Source organism: Pyxicephalus adspersus, chromosome 2, assembly GCF_032062135.1.
Source record: "Pyxicephalus adspersus chromosome 2, UCB_Pads_2.0, whole genome shotgun sequence".
NCBI lineage: Eukaryota > Metazoa > Chordata > Amphibia > Anura > Pyxicephalidae > Pyxicephalus > Pyxicephalus adspersus.
Window position 1 is genome coordinate 25125460 of NC_092859.1, and position 22863 is coordinate 25148322.

Sequence of the window (22863 nt, forward strand, 5' to 3'; positions counted from 1 at the left end):
TCAGTGAAAGCAAAAATAAGAGGCAATATTAACCCCAAGCAATCATGTTAATGGACATTATAATAGCCCATGTCCATGGCTGCAATAATATCTCCAAGCATTGGTTTCAGCAGAATTACTCTTTAACCATCTTCCTCGGTCTTCCTCCTCTCCATTGATTATTGATCAGGGAATATTTACCTGACAGAGAGCGCTTTTGACAATATTAAAGAAAAACATTTAAAATGGCCAAGATAACAAATATATATTATAAAATCACCAACACATTTTATTTCAGAATAAACCACACTGGTGCCAGAATATGTGTTTAAAATGAACAATAACCTGTGCCTCAACAGTATAGATATCAATCAAGACTCCAGTATAGCACACACACACATTACTGAAGTATTGTTAATGCAATATTCCACAGTATACTGCTGGTTTTAAAAGTCTGAAAAGATTATTGAAGTACTCAATGGGTTTCACAGCAACGTGTCGAAATTAGAACTAGGGTTTCTGACGTATGAGTGTTCTGGAATAATTCATTGTTGGTGCACTCCAGCACCACTGAGCTACCACTCTGCAAACTTTGTGACGCCATTTGAAGTGGTGGCATCTCATCATAATGTCACCCAGTGCAGTCTGCACCCCCACAGTAACACTAATGGTATACCTGATTTAAAGTTTAGGTATGTAAGATGTAATTAGTGCTGCAACTATGACATTTCTTATCACTTACTCCCAAAATTCCACCTCTGGGCTGGTCTGATTGCTGCCCTGGGTCCAGTTTTTTGCCTGGTTAACAAACTCCACACAATTTTCTGCAGAAATAAATGTGAGATGGAGGGGTTATCCTAAAATCACAGGAACTATGCAATATAAATTCAAGTAACAACACTAAATTACCAGTTCAGACAGCTCAAAGTTTAGAACATTTTTTCTTCCAAAGTACAATTTTTATTATCTTGAAGGATTGACTCTAGGAAAAACATCCTTGCAGTAGACTCAATGGGAAATTGCTCATTTGGGTCTATTTTCACCCACATGTTGCCCAGTATGCCTGCATTTTGTATTTTATAAACTGGATTACAATAAAAAATGATACATAAGCTGATTACCATATTTTCTAATTAATAAGTTTACAAATTTGTGAATTTTGGGTGAAAAGATTTATAAATAGACTCCTTTGACTTTCCTTATTCTCTCTGCAGCAGACTCCCTTATGTGACTGGGCTCTAGGTGCCATGTACTCGGTTGCAGGCACTGACACCTTTTCCTACAATAAAGGACCAATATTCTTGATTTGTGAGAGCACTGAAGGCCTGTTCATAACATGGAGAGGTAAATGGAAGTGGAGCATTCTGGTAATCAAGGGGAATGAAGAATAGGATAGGTAAAAGTTCTTCATATGATCTCTGGGACATTAATGAGCATTGTTGTGTGGGCAGCCTTGGAAGCCTAGTTGCCCTTTTTTTTCAATAAAAACAGTTAGACTACCTGACCCCACATACCATATTGTTTACATGCAAATGTGTACTAAAACCTTATATTACACTTTACTAGGTGTTCAAAAAAGTCAACAATGGCAGACCCAACTTATTTACTTATACGGTTTCAGTGACAGTAAGTCTGACTTTTTAGATTGTTCTGATTTTGCCCTTTACCTGTGTTCCAGGTGTTATTGCAGGAAGCCCATGGTAATATGGCTGTGAAGGAGTTAAATAAATAGAAGAATGCCCATGCTAAGATCACGATGTAGTAAATATTGGCTAAGAAAGACATAACCATTGTCCCATATCCGATACCTGCAGGAGAAGCGAAAAATTCTATTTTGTCATTATAATATCACAGATAATGTTGCAGATTGCACTGTCAGTACATGATAGGAGGTAAATTAAGACTAATGCTGAAATTGCCTGTCACAACCATCAATAAAAATCTGAAAGGTGTAAGTAGATTATGAGTACCATACCAAACTATAGGAATTCAAGCAGCAACTATTAACAAGCACAAATGGTCAGCTTGTTCAACCAGCCATTTCCGTTCATTGTAAGCAGAAGTTACTTCACTATGTTACCTGTGATCAAGCACTAACAAATATAAAGTTTTCCAATCCCCTGAGAAAGCCCGGTAGGGCAAAACGCGTTGGCAGTTAAAGGACAAAAAACAAATAGATACTGCTGTTTAGTTTTGAAATAAAAAGACCCCTCCTCACTGTTGAATGTAATACAGCTGGAGGAAGGGTCCCACAAGTATACTTACATAATAATTGTATAATTTAAATACACCAATTGTATTATATAATCTGTGTAAATTTTTAATATATAGAGCCAAAAAAACACTTTCTCCTTTTTTTTTGTATTTCGTATTAACAAACAAACCTATTCCTTGATCGTTAATAACTGAGAAGCATACTAACCACAAATGTCATCTAAAAAAATGTAAAAACTAATGTCTAAATTATTATTTATAAAATTATTCAGGGAAAGTGAATGCAAAAGTTCAATTTAGTGATATATTGTAGCCCTATGGTCAAGTCAATGCAAATGTCATTAAACTGAGCCATGGAATGCTATGAAGCCCTAATAGCAGAATGGAATAATGCGGAAGATATGATTTCAGAAATTCATAGCTAAATGAATATCTGGCTCCCAGGTGTGTTCAGTCCAGGGTGCACACAGAGTTTATTATACAGGCTCCATTATAGGGAAGAACCCCTGTTCTGTCTTTCTGCTCCCATAATCACCACTTTATGTAATTTAGTATTTTAACAAGTGTGGCTAGGAGTAGCGGCTGGGATTAAAGGCTTTGGAAGAGTGTGATGTGAGCTGTTAATGGTGAATCTATGAGAGATATCTAGGTCTTTTAGGACAATCTTGTGCCTGGATTCTAGAAATAACTCTAGTGTGGGGACTACTACCCACTCAATAAACTAAAAGCGCAAATTGTTTTCTTGGATCAGATGGGAGGGGAGAGTGTCTTTCAGAATGTTAACACATTCTTTATCCGCCATGGTCATATGCCTGATTTCTTCAGGGATTTATAAACTTCACCAGTAAGAGAATAATGTGCACAGGGTCAATGTTTAAGGTAAGAGTCACATCTATGATCTGAGAAGGATCCTGGGCTTTTCCATTGAAGCAATCAATAAAGAAGTGGAGAGTAATACAGTCTGGGGTCTTGCTAGCCTTACTGGGTGGGGGGCATCAGGTTGGGACAGGGCATCCTCAGCATGCCCACCTGGTTGGCACAGTGTAATTTCAGCCGTGTGACAGTCAGAGGAAAAGGCAAAGGTGCCACAGACATCCCTGCCTTGTGCATGTAGGTTATATATATTGTTATGAAACTTTGACAGCTATACAACAGACCAGAAGAATTTCTTGCACACCAAATTAAAATATAATAATGCTCACATCCAGTTTTACAAGTCTGTTTGCTATCTCTTCCAAGTATTAAAAAATCTAATAAGGAAGTTTCCAGACTGTGAACAATAACTTTACATAATAAAGCTTGACTCCTAAAAACTTTTTAAACCATTTGAATGATCATTTTTTTCAGACTTTTGATTTGTTTCAGTATATTTGGTATTTTCAATTTGTTGTTAAAAACAAAACGGGTAAAAACCTTTGTCAGGTTTTATTTGCTGGGTGTGCAAGCATCAAAAGCAGAAGATGTAAAGTTTTAGATTTACTTCAAATTGGATTTTTATATCATAGAAATCCATCAAATTGTATAGGTTTAAAGGCTCCTTCATCAGGATTTAGTTGAACAAAGGGTATACCAAAATAATAAAATCTGAGGGATCCTGAGGGGTAAGTAGTATAGTTGTTCCAGATGTCAATTAAGGCCAAGTAGGAATTTATTTTAATAAAATTCAGGTTTTGTTTGTGCTTTGCTTACCAGAGAAGAGAGGGCATATTTTTATCCAGGCGGTGAGTGGCCCCTGTGTGGTATATTGCCCCAGTGCAATCTCAAGGAAGAAGATGGGGACTCCACAGGTGAGCATGAAAATGATATATGGGATGAGGAATGCCCCTATAGAGAATACATAAATTACACATTGTAAGTTGTACTGTCAGGAAAAAATATAAGTTTGAATTTTTTAGTTTACAGTGCTGTTCATACAAATGAAATATAATATAGAAGGTTGGTGAAATAATTACAGTTTTCAATAATATTCAAAAGTTTGCAAACTGTTCAAACTTTACTGGATCACATAGAGCTCCTCTGGGATAAGCGGTGCAGTAAGGCTCATCTTAATATCTATCTATCTATCTATCTATCTATCTATCTATCTATCTATCTATCTATCTATATTCTATCTATCTATCTATCTATCTATTAGAACGTTACATTCTTACAATCTCTTGTAAGGCATAGCTCAGGCTGGAAAAGGAAGAGGCAAGGCTGTAAATCAATAAGATGTTCTACATACATATATATTTTGAAAATGAACATATTGATAGGAAGGGGAGGCAGGGTTATCAAAGAATGACCCTATCAATTTTTTTTCTTTTTGACTGTCCAGCCAGCACGCTACAAGTAAAAAGCCAACTGTATGCATCAACTATAAATGGTGTCATTCACCTGGCTGTGATATGTATTACAGCCATTTACAGATTTAAAGCAAAGCTTTGTCAAAAACAAAAGCCAATTAAAAGATCAATCATTTTAACAGCTTTTGCTGCAGTACTATGCTTCACAGTATTTCTTCCCAGCCACTAGATGTCCTCAGTCTTCAGGGTAAAATTATGGCCAAATTATTCAACCCACTTCCTCTTAGCTCAGGCTGTCATGGACCCACCCCCAGACTGTGATTGGTGAGAGAAGGAGAAGAATCACAGTGATAAGCTCATCATTGTGCCCCCTCTAATCTGTATCAACCAGGTAAGGGGGAATGCCAATCTTCAAAATATACAAATTTTAATATTATTTTTTTAGTTTGCTTTACTTACTTTGAACATGCAAATAATGGACCTCTCACCTCCACCATTTTTGTAGCACAGATATGGAAATCTCCAGATATTCCCCAGTCCGATTATTCCACCCACAATGGACAAAATGAACTCTGCTTTATTCCCCCATTGTCCTCGAGATTTTAGCTCTGGCTGCTGATTCTCTGTACTTGTCAGATCCTGGTCACCATTGATGCTGGAGACAGCTCCGTCTGATGAATCTAAGGACAGGAAATGTGAACAATTATAACTCTATTGAAGAAGATAAAAATGCTTTAAGTTCCATAATGTTGGTCTTCTAGTTCAACCATTGCTGTCCTTGACATTTCAGCAAAAGAAATGCTATGTCACTTCTGCAATAACACAAACTTACCTGCTGTTTGCAGTTTTTGTAGAATGCACACAGAGCTGTGTATGCACAATTTATTGTACATTCTTGGTGTGCCGGAATGAACAAACCCCCATGCTGATGGTATACTGGTCTGACCAATCAAGACAGCCCAAGATGCTGAATCCGTGCTACTGAGCATGCAGAGTTAAGCTTTAGGATTTTTACCAGAACAAGATTCAGGGGTAAACTTCAAATACAGACACTTGTTCTGCTGACATCTTTCTAAGTGAGGATTTTATATTTAACATTTAAATTTTCATTTCTACTTGGTCATTCGGGTTTACAGATGACTACATATTTAATATTAATGAAGCCATAGAGCACAACTAATGAATGATGGCTCCAAAGCTGACACAACCTTATACATATTATATGTATTATATAATATGTCATTATTCAATTCTATCACATATTAAGGTACCATTCAAGAGCCTGGTAACAGATTTGCTTTAAGGGAACGGATTTGTTTATCCGTAAATACCTTCATGTTCTAAAGTAACACTTACAAAAAAAAAAGCCTTCTCCAATGACTGAGAAAGTTTATGTTTTTTTTGTCTGCAATAATGCATGGTAGTGGCATTAAGGTTTGATAAGAACTGAAAATTCAGACCGTAGGACCAGACCAAACCCAACAATCATTCTATAGGAAATGTGACTATCTAATCATTTTTTATACACTGCAATGCTCAATGACAGCTGCAGACATTATGTGATCACTATGGTTGTCTTGTTGATCACATAATTGGAACCATACGCATTGGTTTCTTGGATGTTGTGTTACACCTGCATCTGTTAGTTAATGTCCCCCTAGCACTGAAAACCATTCATAAAAATTACCATCTACATGGGCATGTTTAGAGAAGAAAAAGGAGTTTCCCTTGGAGGATGGGGCTTAATATAAAAAAGGTCAGGAGTTGGGTTAATCAACCCCTGCTTTGGAAGGAAGGAGCACTGCATTTCCTAGCCTTTACCTTTACCTGGAGGAGTGTGAAATGCTGTCACCTGGATTTTATTGGGTACTCTTACTCTCTCTAGCTGGAGAAATGGAAGAGGTAGTAATTGGTGATGAGTTCAACCTTACTGTGCAACGGTAGAGAGAGTGCCCCATAAAGTTCTATATATCTTATATATAGAACAGAACCTGGTAAAGCTGAATGGAATAGACTAGCAATGGCTGACAAGAGTTGTGTTGGTAAGGAGAGAAATTGAATTTATGGGCCCCCAATCTTCTTTCAAGACACTGTTACTCAAGTAACATGACAGTGTTACTCAAAACCAGAGCAAAAAAAAAAATGTATACATCCCCAACCAGTGTACAAAAACAGCCAAAAAAATCAACACTTACCCCATATTTCAGGCTGTCCCTTTTGGTACCTCTTTTTGCCACAAACTGTCCTCAGTCTTCAGGGATGAATGACGTCATTTAACCTGGATAGAAATAAAATATGCCATGAATGCAGGATAATTAAAGTACTCTTTATCCATAATGTATGCACAAAGCATCTAACTTACCCCTGCTCGATGCAAAAAATGCCTGGAATTACACTGTTACACTGCAAGCTAATTTTATCTTAGTCACGTTTCCCACTAAGCTAATGTGAACACTGGAAAAAAATACCTGTAATATTATATATAATATACTCATACTGCATACATCATCATTATGTGTTTATAGCTATTTGTATTACTGTCTATTTCTAATAATATATTTCTATATATTCAAGTAGGAACCCTTCCTTAACAACTAGATTAGGACTATTAATAGTTATTTGCCTAATTATATATTATCTTATTGTATACACCCTGCATTGTAGAGCAACCTCTAAGAACTATTAAACCTGAACTGGTCAGAATCTTAAAGTATCATCAGATCTCCCTCTCATTACCCTTTTTTTAATCACCATGGCTGTATATTGTGTAATCACCTTTCTTGGAGTCCATGATGTCTTTACAGGGCTACAAAAGTTCTATCCTCCAGAGCAAGGAAGAGTCCACCGGTCCCTGTGACTTTAGCTCTTGGTCATCAGCCCGTTTAGAGAGGAAAGAACATATTTCTGGCATTTATCTCCTGTACTGGTACCTACATCCAGCTCATACTCTGTAGGCATGCTGTACATTATAATATACAAGCAACCCTTTATCTCCCACATATACTGAAATCAGAACAACCTGGTGATAACACTGAATTCTGGGCTTGTTCCATACCCCCAACCATGCTGAGCTCACTTCCCAAACATTTTTTACTTCCTTTTTGATATCAGTTCTCCTCTTTCAGTGCTGACAGCACATTAAATCACAAAGTTCAGCTCCTTTGAATTGTGTCTGTGCTCGTGGAGGTACAACCCTGTAGTACCATGATTCATTGAATTGCTTTGTGATTCCACTGAGTGTGAATGCAGCGGAAGCCTGTGTGAAAACATCACAATGACAGCAGATTCATACAATTTCAGTTTCTCCGTTCACACACTTTATCAGCATAAATGCATTTCTGCAGGAAACTCATTAGCATGCTGGAAAATCAAATATTTAAAATGGAGGGCCAGCACAACACAGGGCTGGGCGATGATTGTAGTTCATCAGACAGGGACAAAGTCAGATCCCAAGATGTTTGGAGGTCATGGTGTGCAAGTAAATGGAACAAATAGGTTTCAGCACAGGAGAGATCTACAAGTACATAAAAGAAGGTTTGGCTGGAGTTCCAATGTACATTATTATGCAATTTTCTATCATTTCAGGAGAACAGAGCAGGGCCATAATACCTGTCAGTATATATTTCCTCTTTGTGTATTATAATGTGCAGACTAGTGGTAAAACAATTACAACATTTACTGCTCCTGGGACCCACTGGCAACCACTGGGCACCCAGGAGTGGTGGAAGGGTGGTAAATGCTAGCGGTTGCAATGCCTAGCAGTTTTTTTGGATTACTGCAGCCAAGTGGTCAAGTGTCTTGATAGTAATCTTTTTGGGCAAAAATGTGTTAACATAATTTTCCCCCAACATTGTTGAGAAGTTCAGCAGTGATCACAAATCACCAACACATGCTCTTCCTGCTTGCCATAACAATCATGTTGGGTGACAGTACTTAAAAGCTTGTACTAAGTATAACAGTAACATGTTTCTGATGGTGTCAGCATGGTGCTGATTGTGTTTCTGTGAACATGGTACTGGTGGCAATTTGCAGTATGTTTCTGCCTGTGTCTCTGTGGTATTGGTCAGTCATTCAAGACATGATTCTGCTTCTCATTCACTTTCTTTACTCATTGTGCTTCTCTGGTATTTTATCTATGCTGGCATAACAGTGGTATGTTTTGTTACTGTTATTTTTTATGTGCTTTTGGATTTTTATTGATTGATTATTTTTTCTTCTTCATGCAGAACAACATGGAGTGTAAGGTAGTTTTCATCATTAATGAAAATGCTGGCTAATAGACTTATCAGGTATGTGGGTGAAAAGAGGGGATTGTTCATGTTATCATTGCATTTTTCCTGCACTGCCTATGTTTTGTAAATGAAGCATGATTATGTAATAGTATTAATAATAATAATAATAATAATAATAATAATAATAATAATAATAGTAATAATAATAGTCTACTAGATTGTAAGCTCTTCGGGGCAGTGTCCTATCCTCCTCCTGAGTCACTGTCTGTATTTGTCTGTCATTTGCAACCCCTATTTAATGTACAGTGCTGCAGAATATGTTGGCGCTATAAAAATCCTGTTTATAATAATAATAATAATAATAATAATAATATTAGTAGTTATACTGAATTTTTAGTTTACTTGGTGGTTGAAGTATTATAACTTTCCAGTAGATGGCGGTGTATTACCATTTTCTATAAAGGAACAAGTACCGGTAATAAAAAAACAAAAAAAAAAACCCTGCAGAGATGCATTTTGCCAAGTGCAAGATTTTAAACTGGCTTCCTCTGGAAATGCTACTTTCCTGGCTTTCTCCAGTAATATTCTTTTATGAATTACTAACCCTGAAAGTAAGGATAAGCAATTAGAAAAGGCTCCTCTTTTTGCTAAGGGTTAGTGACAATGAAATTACAAACCTTGTAATTCACATAACAGGCCAGAAAAGTGTGTTTTTTTTTTCTACCTAGTATGTATATATTAACCTTTACATTAGAATATATTTTAATGAGAGCATGGCAGTTCCTTCACACTTAGGAGTATCAGGCATTTCCTTTGGCTCCCAACACTTAAGAGGTGCAGAGGAGCGAAGGAAATGGAATAACTGCTACAGGTAAATACCTGCATAAATAAAGTACAGGTTTGCTTTGAATATTCAACATTGCCCTTTGTCTGGACACTGTAAGAAATTATTCAGGAGAGCTTCAGGCAAAATGAATGACACACTCTGGGTAAACATATTACCCACATGAATAAAATGTTACATGTCCAGGCAATCATTTCATTGGACTTTGCAGCAAAAGGCGTTTGCGATTCCGAGGTTTTTAAAAATATCACTTTCTGGGTTGTATTTTTCTTTTAAATTCTTTTAATCATTCACAATGTAATTTTATGACATCTTAGTAAAACATTACAGGGCATAAAATAATCATAAGAAAATGATTATGTGCAAACAGGATAATAAAAATTCTAACCCAAATCACGCCTCCCTTGACTGGAATGCCAGCTCTCAAGGTCAAGGGTTTGCTGCCCGTCTGATCACTGCCAGGGCCATTATTACATATGCACAGAAAGGAAAATTTACAAAAGTCATCTGGTTTAGGGGTTAGTGCTTCAAACATACAGTTATATACTGGAGATGTTCCTTTTTGTAATGAAAAACTTTAATGACATTCGATTTAAGGAATTAGTATTCTGTTGAAATGTGCTGAAATCAAAGTTGTGTTACTCTAAAAAAGTGTCCATTCATATTCTGCTGCAATTTTGAAAGCGGCTGCAAAATACCTTGCAGCTAATGAAGAGCTCAGCCTGATCACAGATCCTCCCCTTTGGCAGTTGCTATATCACTAGCATTTGCTTGTGCAACCTGCCTCTCATGCTCCAGTATGTGTGGGTGAGACTGAAAGGGACTAAATCAGTCAATGCCAGGGCATAAATTAAAATCACCATACCCCTGAGTCTGTATTAATCTCGTGTGTAGTGTAGCTTTAACACAGTTTAGTAATTTAGCCAAATTTATGTGTGTTTATGTACACAAGTGTCTTTTATCTGTGTGCTGGAGGTCCAGTAGGAAAGGTCTGTTGTAGCATGCTGTAGTAATTAGTGTGGGGATGTTATTGTCATGAAAATAGCTTTATCCAATCCATCACCAGTTCATGTCCCTAACATTCCACCACTGATCACAAGTAGATGGCACTGCCAGACTACTCACCCCCCTCCCCACACTGTGTTCTTATGTATTATAATACAGAACAAAGAATAGGTGACAATAGTGAGCACACCTGGAAATGTATTTTCTCATAGAATGAAAGATTCTGGTCTGATAGATGTAAGACACAGGGTGTGGTTGTGTCATTATTAGACATCGCCCACGCAATGCTTCACATGCTGGTCTTGCCAGCTTAACAACCTTTGTAATGCCTGGGAGTCATCAGCAATATTTTTTGTTATTGTATATTTTAATATTTTATTAATATCAGGAAGATTTTACCTGTCTGAGTGCACTGGTTTATTATCGGGTTTGGGAAAAATTCTAAAATGTGTTTGTCGGGTGAAAAATTCCAAGGCCTTTTATTAAATGCATTAATGGTTCCCGCCCATTCCCACCCCTGAGGAATGCTCTCACTTATGTTCTTCCTGTAGTCACAGCAGTTTAGATAGACATAGGTGAACATGGGTGTTTATTTTTTGGACTGTTGGGAAGAGCGGAATGGCACAGTAAACCCCCTGCAGCAGCCTCAGGCTACCTACCAGGAAAGAACTGAAAGGAAATACTAAACTGTGACAACTCTGCACAATTAGGATAGGGGTGCCCACCAACTGACCAATACCTACCAGATGAGCAAAAGGTTATCTAGGATTCCTGTAGGGTGTCACTTGAATGACTGCTGGATATGCTGACATTACATCTAAGCAAAGCCAAAAAGCAGTCCAAGGGTCCATTCACACCCTTGTTTGCTCCCTCCTGGGTGCACATTACACATGGCAGATAACCAGATTTGCATGTGGCTGCAACAGTGGCACAAATCTTCCAGCAGCAACCACTGAAGAAGAAATCTCTGTATTGAAGATAAATATAATAAATAAATAAATATATATAAATATATATATACCGGTATATATATATAGTTATTATAAACTATGTTTATTCTTGCTATTTTTGGCCGGAGTTCTGCTATGAGCAAGAAGCAGTCCAACCCTGGCACCTTGTGCACCAACATTATTTATGCTCATTAATTAACAGCAATAGATTTTGTTGTGACTTGTAGCAGTGTCTATTATATTTCCAGGCTTCAGCCACTGAAATAAGTGCTGACACCACAAGAAGACAAATTAGCAATTAATATTGGTGTATTTATTGCAACAGGAATGTGTCGCTGAGAAACCGTCCATTAACTACAAGTTACCATGTAACAAGGAAATTGAACAGTGTGTTTTCATTAGCAAAACAATAAAATAAGGAAAACTAGAGAGTGAAGGGTAATGTGGCTCAAATATACAACTATGACTTCTAAGAAACAGACTCCTGAAGTGTTTGCAATGTTTAAGGATAGGTAGTTTGTTCTGCAGGTTTATTTTTATAATTATAAATAATTGCAATGTCACAGATTTGATTTATCATGGTGTCCAAAGTGGACATCCCCCTTAGTTTGATAAACAATGGTGTTTTGCCGAATCCTAAGGGAAATAAACATTAAATATATATATGGGTTTGTTGGATTTTGGACCCATTCACAATTAATTAATAATAATATTAGGAATGGGTCCAAAATCCAACAAAGATGGTTTGTGGCAACAAGAAACAGATTTATTAAGAATCGGAAAATTCAGAAAGTTCCATTATCACCCTTACAAATGTTTTCTTCACTTGCTAGGAAATATATCATCAATTAGAGGAACATAAAATTGGATCTGGATTTCTGATGCGTTTCGCCGTATTGGTTTCTTCAGAGGAGGGCACAACATATCCCAAAAACTGTATAACAAAGCGTAATGTAATCCATATTCATATATATTAATGCCACTATAGTGTAAGCACAAATAATTGGTGTATATGTTGCTACTTATATAAAGTTAGGAGAAGGCGAACTTACAAAGATATTTGATGGCTCAGTGAAATACGTGACCTTGCAACTGGGAAAAGATAATCCAAAGTAAATCTATGTAAAAACGTGAGATGCTCTAAAGTCAGGGAATCATTGAAAGCTTGGTTAAGGACTATAATAAAAAAAAGAAAGAAAAATGGTGTTTTATCCTTTTCCTCGGATACTTGTTATGATGGAACTGGCATTCATTAGACAAACAGAAAAATTATTCTTGATTTCTTATGCGTTTCTTCATATTGGCTTCTTCAGAGGAGGATGCAGCATTAATCAAAACCTAATGTAATCCATATTGATATATATCACAATAGTGCAAACACTAATAATTGAGGTATATGATGCTACTTATATAAGGTCAAAAGATGGTGAACATACAAGCGGTTTACATGCTTCTAATATTATTCAAAATCTACTTTCTTACCTTAAACTCTTCTGCTATCATTGCTTAACTATTTGCCAACCAATGAATAACTACATCCTTGGTACTTTATCTTAATACCTCACCACATTATATAAATGAATATAATTCCATGGTACTTTTTAAACTAATACGTGACTTTCTTATAAGCATTATTTATATAAATGACTTAACCTTACTGTTTTTTATGGTACCCACACGTATTGCCTTTCTCCAATTCCATCATAATAAGTATATGAGGAAAATGTTAAAATGCTATTTCTTCTTAATATTTATTATAGTCTTTATTTAACCTTTCAATTATTCCCTGACATTAACACATAGGTATACTTCCGAATATCATTTCCTAGCTCTGAGGTTACGTTTTTCACTGAGCCTTTAAACATTTTTGGAACCATCTTCTGCAACATATACATGATTTATTTGCGTTTACACTATTGGGACATTATTATGTATCAATTTGGTTTGAAATATGCTTTGTTGTGCAGTTTTCGATATATGTCTCTCCCTCTTCTGAAAAAGCCTATATGGCGAAACGCGTCAGATCAGAACCCATTTCTCTGTTCCCTTTCTGAGTCATCAGGGATATTCCTGGATTATAAATAAACCGGTGCACAATCTCATGCATGTGCAGAGGGAGATTGGCACTTGGTGGGGTTGGTTTGGAGGTCTTTTCGGAAGACACGTCTCCTGATCTCACCCAAGTGCGGTGCAAGATCAGTTTCACCAGAAAGCTGGAAGAAAAATGATGGCAGCATGGGACATAACAGGGAGCAGTGAAAAGAAGATGGAAATCAAGACAGCGTGTGATTCGCTAGGTGCGGTGAGTACATTGAGTGAAAAAAGTCTAAGTTCCGCTTTAAGTCTTCCTAAATTATTTATATTTTAGTTAATAGAAGAGGACACCAAGTGTGTGTTTTACTATTCAATACTGCAACACATAGGTCTACTCTGTCAGCAGGAAGACCATGCTACTGCACAATTGCATTGCTGTGCACAAAATAGTGTTGTCACCTTTTAAAGGAAGTAGAAAACGTTCTCTACTGCCAGAATGAGCTGGTAATATAAATATGTTACAAAGCAAACCCAAAAACCAAAACTGCTGTTTTAATTCTACTGATTGATTTACTGTATGCCAAGTTTCATTTGCCCAGGGTTACACCTTATGCTTATCATTTTCACAGGTACATCCAAAAACAAGAGTAGTGTTGTTGAATGATTCAGTAGAACATATTCTCATAGTGAAGCCAGTATAAATAAAATGTTACAATGTTTTCATTTTTAAAGAATGAAACTTTTCCCACTGTGTATATGAGAAGTATGGTCAGCCCAGTCACACCAGAACACAAAGTACCATTCACTGCCAGAAGCTTTGCTGTTTCCGGGCGGAAATCTATAAAATCCAGGTTTGTCATAAGCTTAGCAGGTTTTTTAACTTTAGCAGAGTTGCAGTGTCTCCTGGACGACATTTGCAGCTTACTGATTGCTTATTTCCCTGGGGCATTCTTTTAATGACCATAATGTGTGTCTGTGTTGCAGATGGTGCTTCGGAAGCAGGGGCAAGTTCTAGGACCACCCATGAGCTGAGGACAGGCAGGGGAGGCATAAACAAGACTCTGTACACTGAATTAAAAGCAGAAGATGGTGGGGAGGAGTAGGTGGATATTTCCCATGCCCTGGACTCACAGAGGATAGTTTTATTATGTTCCAGCCTTGTCTGTTGCTACTCTTTATTGCTATAATGCATACAGGCCTCTGTAGAGTAAATCTGCATCATTTTATAGAAAGGGAACATTTGGCAAATTAAATGTGAACATTCTTTTAATGCGTGTTTATGGTTTCTTTGTAAAGTTTGTGAACATATAGTTGCATAGGCACAGTGTATATCTGTTCGCATGTATGTAAAGATTTTTGACCCAGGCACCTTCATCCGAAATGTCACATTGACTGTCAGAGTAACATGCTCTGTTGTATGGGGGTAGTGTTGGCATTTCAATGGCCCTTTGTACTTGCTCTGTGGTTTGGCCACTCCCGGGCACATATCAAACTACTGCTGTGCACACAGGAACAGAAAATCACAACGTAGATAACTGCATTAGTGCATATTTGTGGCTTTGGTGCAGTTCTTCCTACAGAGGAATGCCCTTAAGCAACTTGTCACTTTCTGGAACCGTGCCATGTTCCACCACAGCCGCATACAGCTGCTTTTACAGAATGGTTCCCAAGCACGCTTGAGCACGTCGCAGAACGCAGTGGTCTGAAATGGATGTTAATCTACTTTTTTCTCCAAAAAGATAGCGCTATTACCCTCTGGTCTATGGCACCAGCGCACAGACGACATAATTATTTAAATGTTGGTCCCTGGTGCAGTTCTTGGCTCTTCTTACAAATATCGGACAAAGATGAGCCTTGTTAAAGTCTCTCATCTAACTTGCTACAAAGTTGCAATGTTGCAGTCTGATCACTGGGGAAGTAGAGAATGAGGAAATGCTTTCTTCTACCTGCAGCTGACAGATGACATTATCTCAAACAAAGACACTGACAGGAGCTCAAAGACAGCTTTGTAATGATAAAAAACTGAGCTTTTTGGAAAAATGACACTGTTGATCTTTTGGGTCACGTCATTATTTTTTACAGGTTCACTTTAAATAGTCACGCCTTAGTTGTAAGCGCCACTGACTTGGTGACTTTTCTCTTGCAAGCTACATAACATAGCCTTGACAATAATTTATTTATAGATTGTGATAGCAGATAGAGCCCCACTATCATTATAGGCTCACTAAAGGCTTGGACGAGGCTTGAGGAGCATTTTCTGGGGTGAAAAAAAAAAGTTTTGCTGAGAATGATGGGTTTATATAATCTCAAGTACCTGTTGATGTGGGTACATTTATTACCTATAATTCATAATTATATGAATACATACATCGTTCATGCCCAGAACAGCAATGCAAAAGTTATGATATATCTGATACATTGTAATGCAGCAAGGATAAGACACAATAAGGGGGTTAGAGAATATGTATAGATGGAACAGGTAATGGAGAGATTTGTAAGTAAAAGCCAGAAGTTTCAACTTGATTCTCTGGGTAATTGGCAGCTTTAAGGAGAGGAAAATTGTATTAGGCAAGCGGCAGAGTTTAGTAGGGGGATTGGAGAGGTGCCAGTCTGTTAGTAGGTCATAGCGGAGGTTATTGCAGTAGTCAAGACAAGACATGATACAGACATGCACAAATATTTTAGTAGTTAATGAGATAATGAGATGAGATAAGGTTGAACTAAAATGAGAGCAGTGAATCAAATATCACCCCCAAACAACGGCTATCAGAAGCTGGCATTCATGTGGGTAATCTACTTTTATGGTGACTACCATCAGGGGAGTGGAATGAGATGATGGAAAACAAGTTCTGTACTGATAATTATAAAGTTGTGTTAATGTAATGACATAAATAAGCAACAACAGATAAATAGTTGGGGGATGAGATACTATTTCAAGAAGGGTCAGGAGCAGAGAAATATAGGTAAAAATCATCAACACAGAAGTGATACTGAATATCAGATGAGTATAATAACTTTCCTAGATCATGAGTATAGATTAGGAAGAGAAATCCATGGACAGAACCTTGTTGTACACCAGAGGTAGGCAAACTCCGGCCTAGCCAGTAATCCAGTCCGGCCTAACGCCTCCCCCCCCCCCCCGTTATTTATTATTGGTTCTGGTCTTATTGAATTGTCGCATTATCTCGAGTTCCTGAGATATCATCAATATCATCGGGTTCCGGCACAGTAACCCCAATTACTACGCCTAAAGAGCAGAAGCGCGGAGCTACCAGTCTCCTGAAGGTTGACCTTGAACGTCGTGTCTTTAACCCCAAATGGACTAACAAATTATTCTTTGTCCAACGCGGCAACAAAGCCCTGTGTTTACTGTGTAAGGACGCCAACAGCACTTTCAAGAGGACAAATCTAAAAATTGTTTCTTCTGGCCTAGTTTGCCTTCTTGACCTCCTAAAATGGCCTAGTAGTCCAAAAAGTTTGTCGACCCCTGCTGTACACAAACCGACAGAGTACATACATGTGGTACAGTTAGTGTTACAGTAGGAGATAATGAAGATATTTAATGTAGGTGTTTATTGGGTTCAGTCAGCAAGGATTGCCAATAAATGGAGATGGACAGGGATAAATGGAGGGGGTCAGTACCTGAGTTGGTAATTTTGGTGACTGTGTTATAGTAGTGAGAGAATACTTTCTCACTGTTGGAGGATAGGGTGCTCAGGGATTGCAGAGCATTAAAGAGGGGATGAAGGTTGTGGTAGTCTCTACTGTACTGTGCAAAGAAGGGGACAGAGAGAGAAGAACAAAGAGTAAAAGTTAGTTGTGATCTGAAAGATGATATGGAGTTTGGTTAAAACTTGAGATTGAGCAGAGCCAAGTAAGAACAAGAGTGTGGTCATCCTTGTGGGTGGCGGTAAAAGACCACTGGGAGAGATGAAAGGAATGGGTTCTCGACACATGTTTGGTGGCTGTGGTTCTTTTAGTGTCTATGGGCATACTGAAGTAATAGGTATGTCAGTCTGAAAAAAAAATGAGGAAAAGAGGAGTTTTGTCCAGGGGGACAAAAGATGACTGCAATTGGTGGAAGTGGTGTGATGAGTCAAAATGGGCACCATGAACCTCAAATGATGAGAGAGTGGGATTGAATAGTGGTGGATGATTACCCACAATGTCTCCATGTTTGGTATATGATCTAAGAGGGCAGCTAAAATAAAAGCCACCATATGAGGAGCAGCAGGAGAGACAGTGTCTGATGGGGTTATCAATGTTTTAATGATCCCTAGAAAAGTGAATGTGTTGAAAATAAACAGATCATGGAAATTAGCTAATTTACACTCACTGTGAAGGCATTCTGGAAACGGGAGCAGAAAGACTGGGAAGTGAGTGTATGTTCATAAGGTTACCGGGGTTATAGGTGTAATAAGGTGATAGAAGAGTGGTGAAAGCTGCTTTAAGGGATTAACAGAGATAGATAGTGAAAATTGGGATTTGGTAAAATGTCCTCAGCAGCAAAGGGAAAAAGTAAACAGAGAAATTAGGATGGGGGTTGTATGTGGCCGATGTTTGTTTAAGCAAAGGCTAAGGGGTCATTTGTTTTGTTATTCTAGGGTCTATCTGACATTGTTATACCCTGATAATGTCTTCTGCATGCCTTTTGCTCTCCCACAAGACATTGGGCCTGTTTTATTAAAGCTCTCCAAGACTGGAGAAGATAAACAGTCATGGGTAAACCTGGCTGATCTACCAAACCTGAAATGGATCTGGTCCAGGATTTAAAACACTTGCCAACTAATAGCAAATGATATTTAAGAAATCTAATCCAGATATTCTGAATCACTCAGGTTCTTTAGCTTTATGCTTTATTAAAACAGGCCCACCCTGTCCCGTTTGATCAACCATCTCTCAGCCCCCCCCCCCCCCCCCCATTTTCTTTTCGCTCTTCTTCTCCCCTCTCTCTCTCTTAACTCCTTGCTCCTCTGTTCCCCGGAACATTTGAAAATATCTTGTACCTCTTGTTCCACTCTTTTTACTTCTACAATATATGAATATACAGGTAGTCCCCGAGTTAAGGACATCCAACATACGAATGACTCCTAGATACGAACGGGGCTTCCCTGCTCGCTCATGTGCAGGAGGGAGGCTTGATGGGGGGTGTGGCATGAAACACAGCTGAGGTTGTGGGTGATCTTAGGAGCTGAGCTGATCTATAACATCCTGTAACTCTTAAAGACCAAGACATTTTCTGCAGTTGTTTCTTATGCAAATCAAGCACAGCTTGCTCTAGAAGTTAATGAATGTCTAGGCTAAATATTCAAATTACATATAATATTCAATATTCAAATTCAAATTAAATAAAAAAGTTTTTTTTTTTTTTTTTTGTGCTGTTTGTGATTACCTTATAGTGAGGATTTTATACAATAACTGACACCACGCTGCCTAACAAGTTGCTGAGACGAACATCTGTCCTAATTGCATTTATTAAAAAAATGTACCTGTTCCCACTTGCATACAAATTCAATTTAAGAACAAACCTATAGTCCTGGGTATTACCTGTACACATATATAAGTGCACCTTGGTTGTTATGTTAGATTTGCTACCACACTTTATCCTTTGCATATATCTGTAACTGTTTACCATATTTCATTGTATGTACTGTTAATTCTTGGCATTTTTATTGCAAATAAAAATTAGAATTAAAAAAAGAAAAAGTAAGGGGTGTGTGATTTGAGAAATAACAGTAGTTCATGACTAAAGAGGAATTACGATAATAAGAGAGAAGAAGTAATGTAAATTCACTTGCTGTATGTTTTATGCTTAAGTAGAACTATGCCTAAAAATTAAAAAAACTTTGACCTTTATTGCAGATGAGACAGGCACTGTCCCCTCTGAAATAAAATAACTTTACCTGCTTAATTGCAAATATTTATATAAAGTTACCTGTCCCCATTCTCTTGCAGGGTTCGCCATTTTCTTTGTTCTTCTCCACCTGGTTTTAATGTTAAGTCATCTTGATTGGCCTGGTTGGGATGATGTAAATCTCACGCATGCATATGGGCGTTCATACATTCCTGGCATTGTACTGTTCAGTACCCAGAAAAATACCACTGGCTGCAGTTCAAATTTTAAGAATGACACTGATATCCAGATAATTGAAAAATTAATTAAGCAAATGTGTAAGCAAATCTAGCCAGCAAATTTGGAAAAAATATTTTAATACAAATTTGATGGCAAAAGAAAGGAGGCTGGCAAATCAAAGAATTTACTGATTTAAAGATATGCAATATAAATACATTTTCACAGTGTAGCAGGTGTATAGGATCAGTGCCAGGTCCACACATGCAGGATTTCAGCACAACCTCTGAATTTGTTGGACTGTGGCCAATGCCAATCAGCTGCCAAAACTGAGCCTTCTGTGGACTCTGACCAGGGTCACTCACACAGGAAAAGGTATCAAAGAGACCGAAACTGAGTGACACAATTTTGAATTCTGCCAATGCAGCTTCTCAACTAGTCATATAAAGTGTACCTGTAAAACTTACACATAAAAGACAGATATTATTTGAGAAAAAAATATTTAAAAAGTTTGTGTATGTAATGCAATACCTTATTTTGACCCACAGATGTCACTGTTGCTGTTGATTTCTACAGAATGCCCATGGTTAGTGAATAAAGCCATGTAATGGTTACAACGCCACCTACAGGATACTGAAGAGATTACAACTCTAATTGAAGCTGAACTCAGGCAATGATAATTCTTGCTTTATCACCCTTTTAGAGGGATTAATGTGCATTGGTTTCTTTGAGATGATATGCTGAAATTGTTCTCATTCTTTCATTTTACTTTAGTTTATTGTAATGAGGCTGTTTTAGGAGTTTTTCCTCTACTTTGGTTTTTTTTATACTTTTATGATAATTATAAAATGTAATTTTTGAACATCTTCATGTCAACCTATTCAAATAAGGATGTGTCCCTGGAATAGAAAGGGGAAGGGCATTTCTTTAAAATGTATTATTTATCCCTTTCTGATTATAACGAAAACCAGAAAAAGTTTAAAAAATGTGCTTTAAACTTTGACATAGGTATGAAAATATAGCATACATGGGTATGAAAATATGTAGTATGTATATACATGTTCTTGGATGTCCTCTCTGTTAATGTGTTTATTGATCATGTCTGTTTCTGCCACACAAGCATCACATGTCAGTTCTAATTTTCCCATATGTCACCTAATTCCAATCACAATTGTACTTCCTGTCATTGTAGGAGGCCTGTGGCCTATTTCTGACCCCTCATCCAGCTTGCTGTCTGACCTGACCCCTGCCACCTCTTCTGTCTATCCCCTGACCTCTAGACCTTCACACATGCCTACCACTGCCTATTAGAGCAACCCCTGGCCCCACCAGTAGGTGTCTCTGTGCTGGAAAAGAATTCTGCTCATTAAGTGCACATTAGCTTTCCTGGGGACGCTAAGTAATTAGTCCTGTAAAGTAGGGATTTTGGGTTCCTCCCAGTGACAGTACCTGGCTGCAGGGCCCTTGAATTACATAGCAATCAGTAAATCTAAAGTCTATTATACAAATAAATTGTACTTTGGGTGGCATTGTCAGGCGTTTGTCTGATCTAGATAACTTTTAGTTAAAATTTTCTTGCTTTTAAATTTTATTTTTTCCTGCTTTGCTGACCTCCTCCTTTGCATCTGACCACTGGGCATTCCGCCACTGCATTATTCCAGTTTGTGTTGTGTATACTGCATAGTTCACTTTGAACCTGAACTCATAGGGAAAACACATGGCCCTAAAAATTGGTCATGTTACCCAGTTACTGCCCTGGAATAGGAACGCAAGCAGCAAAGTCATCATTCCTGACTTGTATTCCTTTATTAGGGTCAACAATATAGTGCTTGTTAAAGTGTACCTAAATCAAAACCCCTTACGTTTTAGATGGGGTGATGAGGGGTTAAAAACACTGTACTTTTTTTAGATCCAGAACTGAAATAAGGGAGGAATCAAACTGGGACCTCTCTTCCAGTGGCTGAATCTGAGGAGATTTCTCCTAACTTTGGAGAGATTTCTTTTCACTTCCTTTTTTGTTTCTAGAATAAAAAGTAAAGAGAAATCTCCCCAGTGCAACACAGATAGAATAAAAAAAACTTTTTTCACTGAGGATACAATTCTTCAAAAAGCCATGATCAGTATTATTACCATGCGCAGCGATGGCCATGTATCTATTCCTCTCACTACAGATTTTTGGAGCAAATGTTTTAAGAACATATTTTTCATAAAGATTTTTTCATTTTATTTCCTGAATGATATTTGTGAATGCTACAGTTATATTTAGATAGGAATGTCAGGGTGTAAAGAGTTGTGCATTGTGTCCAATGGTCATTCACCCATGCAGTGAGCATTCCCTGTATTCATATCACAAGCTCGATCCTATCTATAGTGTGTTGTAATCACCTCTCTATAACCTCTTTATTAGAAGTTCCATGTCTCCCTTCTCCTCCCTCCTTCCCGCCCCCCTCTGCTCCATTTAATAGTCAGTCCAGGGATCCCAAAGGCTGTGGAAATAGAATCAGTGCTGGATCCTGGGTCAATGTGACAGATCCCTGTGTGCATCCTATTCTGTGACTCCTGGAACTGTGTCACTGCCTGGACTCTTCCTCTGAGGTTAGTGATGGTTAAAGTTTGCCAGCAGTTTTCTGATGAGTTTTGAAAGTTTAACTTTGAAAAGACATGAGCTGTGTGTGTGTGAGAATTTGTTTTAGAATTTGCCTTAAGGAAAGCGGTCACACCTCAGAATTTTTCATTTACATTCTATAGGTGTGTGCGACCGTTCATTTTGCATGCATTGAAATTATATGTTTACATATTGCTGCTGTATGATTTTTTTTGGTTCTTCAACTATATACTTCATTCATTCTTACATACCCCATCATTTATCGAAAGGGAAAGCACCCTTGACAGTTAGCCCCCTACATGTGGAGCAATTGAAAAATATGCAGCGTGCCAAAGTTCACCGGTGTACAGGTTCTGATGCATTTTTTAAGCATGGAACTGTCCTGATAATCCGCCTTTTTGGCAAAGGTCTTTTAATAAACATGCATGCAATAATCCCTTGAACGTAAATGTTTATATTCCTTGGGTAGGAGGAAGAACATTCTCAAGGAATTACAGTAAAGCCAGTTGATTTTGCACCTAACATTGGCCAGGAGATGTCTAGCTAAGAATGTCCACTGATGAGCCAAGGTATATCCGGAACCACAAAAGATTCTTCATATTGATGATTCTGGTTAAAATGATCTGATTAAAGGAGTTTGGAAAA

General features: G+C 37.7%; 2 protein-coding genes across 2 annotated transcripts in view; one reads left to right on the forward strand and one right to left on the reverse strand.

Annotated features, from left to right (window-relative positions):
• Positions 1–5371, reverse strand: part of LOC140322371 (sodium- and chloride-dependent betaine transporter-like) — a 16046-nt gene extending 10675 nt beyond the window's left edge. Inside the window, exons 1-5 of the mRNA XM_072398944.1 lie at positions 5311–5371; positions 4967–5158; positions 3883–4017; positions 1647–1787; positions 722–803 (exon numbers count right to left, since the gene is read on the reverse strand). Of these exons, the coding sequence (XP_072255045.1) occupies positions 722–803; positions 1647–1787; positions 3883–4017; positions 4967–5158; positions 5311–5371 (611 nt within the window). The remainder of the gene's footprint in view (positions 1–721; positions 804–1646; positions 1788–3882; positions 4018–4966; positions 5159–5310) is intronic.
• Positions 5372–21912: 16541 nt separating this feature from the next.
• The window catches only part of SLC6A12 (solute carrier family 6 member 12), a 28617-nt gene continuing 27666 nt past the window's right edge, over positions 21913–22863 (forward strand). The window contains exon 1 of the mRNA XM_072400080.1: positions 21913–22208. The gene's annotated coding sequence lies outside the window, so the exon portion shown is untranslated. The remainder of the gene's footprint in view (positions 22209–22863) is intronic.